The following is a 5,031-nucleotide window of genomic DNA, read 5'->3' as shown; positions in this document are numbered from 1 at the left end:
TTGTCGTGCAGGATGAGTGTGGGCACGTAAGTGGGAAGGGTTATGCAAACACGTGTGATGCAGCAATATGCAAAACCCTCCCGATTGCCTTCAGGTACTGATGGTGACATAGGGTCAAGAGAACAGTAGCACTGTAAAAAAAGAAATCCCGTAAAAACGGTAAAGTACTGGCAGAAAATTACCAGTACACTGTTAATGCTAAAATGCAATTTAATGCAGTGCAAAATGTAAAATACAGGTTAAACAACTGTAAAAATGAATACGGAAAATTCCTTCATATTAATACAGTAGGCCTATATTGTGCCGGATTTTTTAGAGTGAGGGGTTTGCGCGCTGTCAAATCGGCATTTTGTATGATTACTTATGATTATGCATGTATAAATTACAAGTGTAATAAATGCATTTTTATCAGTCATGCTGAACTAAAGCAGCAATGTGGGGCTATCCAGTCCTTGATCACATGGATATTTTTAGTGGAGACTGGCAGGGTGATTTTTCAGGTTACACAGGATCTATTTTGGATGGCTAGGAGTGAGGGATAAATAGACAGAAGCAGCTGAAGGGATGGACAGAGAGGTGCTGTTTGTGTGGGTTATGGGGGGAGGGCAAATTATCGCTCAGCATATGACCTAGAATCCAAATCGGTGACCACCCTAGTCATATCCATGTGACACCAACTCTCTTCCTGTCTGGTGAGTCTAGATCATTACGGTTTACTCGAATACTCTCTGCATATTGTTAAAGGTGTTTCTAGACAATTCACGTATTGTATTTTGTAGTGCATTTCAAAACAGGCGACAAACTAACCATCAGTGGTTAGTTTTGAATATGGGTTTCGTGTAATGTGAGGTACTTGGCAAGTAGACCTATGTCAGAGGAGGAAGATTTGTGGTCATGAGTCTGAGTTTCCAAATCTGACCCCTCCTTCTTCCCTAAACATCACAGGCTGAGTTTGTATCCGGGTAAGACATGAGCTCATATAATACGTGCTTACTCACCGTGTGGAACAAGTAAGGCCTCGTTCTTATAATGATGTGCCACACCAACATGGAGCACATGAAAGACAAACAAACAAACAAGGGTCTCCTTTACAAAGATAAAGATGGCATTCTCTCACACACTTCATAATTCAGATCCAAAACAGGCTATAGAGGGCTGTCTTCCAAACTCTGATAAATCCAATTTGTAATGATGGTAATGGCTTTTAAACACATTTGGTGATGTTAAAAGACTGCAGAGAAGACTGAATCTGTATTCAAGAAAACGTTAGAAACATAATACAAACGTATCTGTCTGTCAACTGTTTAGCTGGCATACACTGTCATAATATTTGCACCTAAAATATTTAGAGAAGGTAGAAAAGTGCATATCTTTCATGTTAATGTGACAGAAAAGGTAACAATTTTTGACCTTCAGATTAACTTTAACAGACATGTTGGGAGCTACGTCATATCTAACAATATCTCGTACATCTGTGTTTTTATTTATAGAGGCATGGGAGAGCTTTCTAGAGGAATGCCACATCCCTCACCCTGCTATCAGACCACTCAGTCATACCAAATATGCACAGTTTATCACTGTGTGAGAAATGCTTGCCCTGAAGAGATAAGTTGGAAAATACATGGGTGTGTTTCAGTAAGTCAACAAAAAGATTTTGATCTGAGAGTCTGAAGCATTTGATGACAAATGCTAAATGTTCTTATGGACTTAATAATCTTCTCATAACTTGACCTTTTGTCTACCTGCTTAAACTCAGAGACCGGTTAGCCTGAATAGAAATGTTTAATAATTGTTTGCTCTTTCTTTGACAAAGAGCAGCTGCGGACATTGGGAATTCATCTCCCTGAATAGCTGAGATCTGAGTTTAGATGTTGTGGTTCACTCACCTGCTCAGCGTCAACCAAAATAAATGTCTGAGAACACATTTATAACAGACTTTTGGTATTTTCTGAAACAAACAGCGATATGGCCCCCAAAATGTTTACTTTTTTAAAGGCATTATAATCATCTGAAACAGATTAATCTATTTCCGCTAGATTTGTAAAATATATTTGACATTAAAAAATATAAACAAATGGGTCCATTTATTTTGGAATTGAAATCATACGGCATCACTTTTCAAAAACACGCACTAACTGTGTTACTTTAATTCTATTATAATGCTATGGTAATTCTTGGGTAATGTCTGTCCTTTGTCTCAGTTGGTTCCTCCTCTGTTCTCCCTCCTCTGTGCGAAATAAGTATTGCCTAATAAGCACATGAGTAGCTGGAATGATTTGTTTATACTTGTGGCATAATGGGAGAGCTGTTCTCTTCCACTGTAAGATCAGAGTGAGTCTCGATCCAAACAGTCAACCTTAAAGGTTTTTTACAAATGGGGTGGCATGTGTCTAGTATGACTCATTAAAAGAGAATCTGACAACCTCCGGCTGTCCAAAATAGTTTTAAGTGGATGAAAATAGTCAGTCAGTGATCAGATCAACACCATAAAGTAAAAGTTTGGTATTTGAACTCAGGGCTCAAATCAACATCCATTTACAGACTTTACGGAGGGGAATGAGTGCCATCTAATGGTTGATCTGCCCTGACCCAGTTGTTTAAAAATGTTGGTGTATATTAGACAAAACATTTAGCTAAATTCTGTTTGTTACTTTGGACTATAGACCAATTTGCAAGATGTAAACACTGGTCCAAAGGCACTTCCGGTTTCTTTTTTATCTCATTTTAAAATCTTAAATACATAATTACATCTTAAATGTATTCATTTAACATTTGATTCGGTTATAAATGTTCTGTTGGTTGTATTTTGTTACACATTTGTGTAGTGTTAAAAAACTGAAACAGGAAGCTCTTCTTGACCAGCGTTGGATCGGCGTTTTTACGTCACCTGAAGTGGTCTATATAGAAACTTTCTTTATTTTAAATTTTGTATTCAAACACAAAACACAGAGACTTTTATAAAAATGTACAAGTTGTTTTTTTGTTTTCTACTACATTCTATGTTTAACTTACTAATAAAAGACAGAGGTGGTGGTAAAAATAACAAATAAAATAATCTTAAATACAGATGGTGATAAAGAAAACGTCGTGATGGTAAATATTTGATACATTTATACAAAATAGTGAATTTGTGACTACCAAAATATATACCCCAGTTAAGTGATAGTCCATTAATACTTCTTATTCCATATGTAGAAAAAACACCCAAGTGTGGAATGCTTCCGGCCATAACATCCTTTTCCTGCCAGTCCTTATCCTGTCTTTATGATTTAACACGCAATGAAAATACAATTTCCATGTTGCCATGGAGCAAACCTACAATCGCTATTGTGCAAATACCCTACAAAAATAAAATCCTTCTTATACGGTTATAGCACCCTCTTGCAAACGGGCAACGTTGGCCCCAGTTTATACAGATGAGGATAATGGGAGATCCGTAACTAAGGACAGCACAAAGTGAATAGTTCATTTAAATAGGGATGTGGAAAGAGTCCTTGATCCACTGGTCCCGAGAGTTCCGAGTGGGCTGAGGAAGTGATAGCAGTGTTTCCCCACTCACCCCTTCATTTTCATCCTCCTCCTCCTCTTCATCTTCAGAATAGCCGTTTTCAGTGTTGAAGGAGCTCTCACACAAAGAGGAGGAGATGTCCTGGAAAGCTCCTTTGTATTCTTGTATGGACTCGTATAAAGACCACAATTGGCACAGTAAGGACATGTCTAACTGCCTCAGTCCCACCTACAAAAGACAAAATTAAACATGACATATTTTATATACAGTATGTCACAAGTTAAAACAGTTATGAGTGTAAGTCATGATGAGTACAAACACTTGTCAATTTAGTCGTTACTAAATAAATAAAATAATGAAGGTCATATTTAGGACAATAACTGATACAGTGAACATTAACTGAACTATTATGGCATTGTCCCATACTGGAGGTCCTTACACTCACCATCTCTTTGCGCAACACGGCCAGCGCTGCGTCAAGGCTTGCGGGTTTACTGCGGCCGAGAGCGTCACTCACTCTGGACTTACTGATGTCCGCCTGGATGCGCGTCCTCTTGCTGTAGACCTTCTCGATGTCTCTCCAGGACCCCCCGCTTGAGTTCAAAATGCCACTCAATCCTTTGGGTAACGGTGGCAAACCATCGACGGCACAAACGCTTCCAGCAGGACAGTCCGGTGAACTTGACAGAAACCCGTTCATCTCCGATTTCAGCATTTTCCTTGTAAACTAGATTTCTTTTACTCCCTTTAACACCCTTCTTGGCTCAATGTTATTTCATAAGTTCAAACTAAATTGAAGATGGTAAAACGGTGACCAATTCCGCTGCAGCTGTCAGGTCCGAAAACTTATTTCCGGGAAATACACAGAAATGCGCAGACGGAGGTCTAATTCCATGCGTTATTAACTACGATATAACTACTGTCTTAAACTTAATTACTAGTACTACCTCGTTTACGCTATAGCAACGGATATTTCACTTGGCTAATAAGTCTCTCTGCCATTTCAAGATTTGAATTTACCGTCCTCCTGTTTTCATTTCTTCGTAAAGGCATGAATCTGTATTACCATATTAAAAACAACCCCTGCACTTAAATATAAGAGATACATGCCGGACAGGAGATGAAGGCGTCCCGCTTTGTTTTCGTTTAACTCTCTCTTTTGTCTTGTACAGCTAAACCTCGCCCACTTTATTTCTCCGCCCAGTGCGCCGTTGGGCCACAGCGAGGCGCTGTTTCCTACGTGCACTCCATCGTCAGCACACTTATAAATACTTTCCTTACCGTAATGAGTTTTGATTAGGCAAAATCCATATACATATCTATAAAGTCTTCCCCAGAGTCTCAACTACAGTTTGTGTTTAAAAAGACCCCAGAAAATACCAAATTCACCCTGCGTTTACGTCTTGCGCTCTCGAAAAGGACGTGTTAAATAATAACACCTGTACTTGGTGCATAATGGGAGAGCTGGTTTGTTGCCATGTTATTTCAAGACATTATGTGTCATTTAAAATAAATAAATGGGA

At 38.7% G+C, this 5,031-nt stretch overlaps 1 protein-coding gene across 1 annotated transcript; it reads right to left on the bottom strand.

The window, feature by feature from the left end:
* Positions 1–2,923: 2,923 nt before the first annotated feature.
* On the bottom strand, positions 2,924–4,700 carry fam89b (family with sequence similarity 89 member B). The gene is made up of 2 exons (XM_057321405.1): positions 3,954–4,700; positions 2,924–3,736 (listed from the first exon to the last, which is right to left on the bottom strand). Exons 1-2 carry the CDS (start codon positions 4,221–4,223, stop codon positions 3,470–3,472), a joined length of 537 nt encoding a protein of 178 aa, XP_057177388.1. The 5' UTR covers positions 4,224–4,700; the 3' UTR covers positions 2,924–3,469.
* Between the last annotated feature and the right edge of the window lie 331 nt (positions 4,701–5,031).

This window comes from Triplophysa rosa, linkage group LG22 (assembly GCF_024868665.1).
Source record: "Triplophysa rosa linkage group LG22, Trosa_1v2, whole genome shotgun sequence".
In the NCBI taxonomy this organism is placed as follows: Eukaryota; Metazoa; Chordata; class Actinopteri; order Cypriniformes; family Nemacheilidae; genus Triplophysa; species Triplophysa rosa.
This window is presented reverse-complemented; position numbering and strand designations above follow the sequence as displayed.

Excerpts from the sequence above, each read along its gene's own strand:
- fam89b (XM_057321405.1), bottom strand. The coding sequence starts at position 4,223 with ATGCTGAAATCGGAGATGAACGGGTTTCTGTCAAGTTCACCGGACTGT. Across the intron at positions 3,737-3,953 it reads CCGTGTTGCGCAAAGAGATG|GTGGGACTGAGGCAGTTAGA; the intron begins GTGAGTGTAAGG and ends TGTCTTTTGTAG.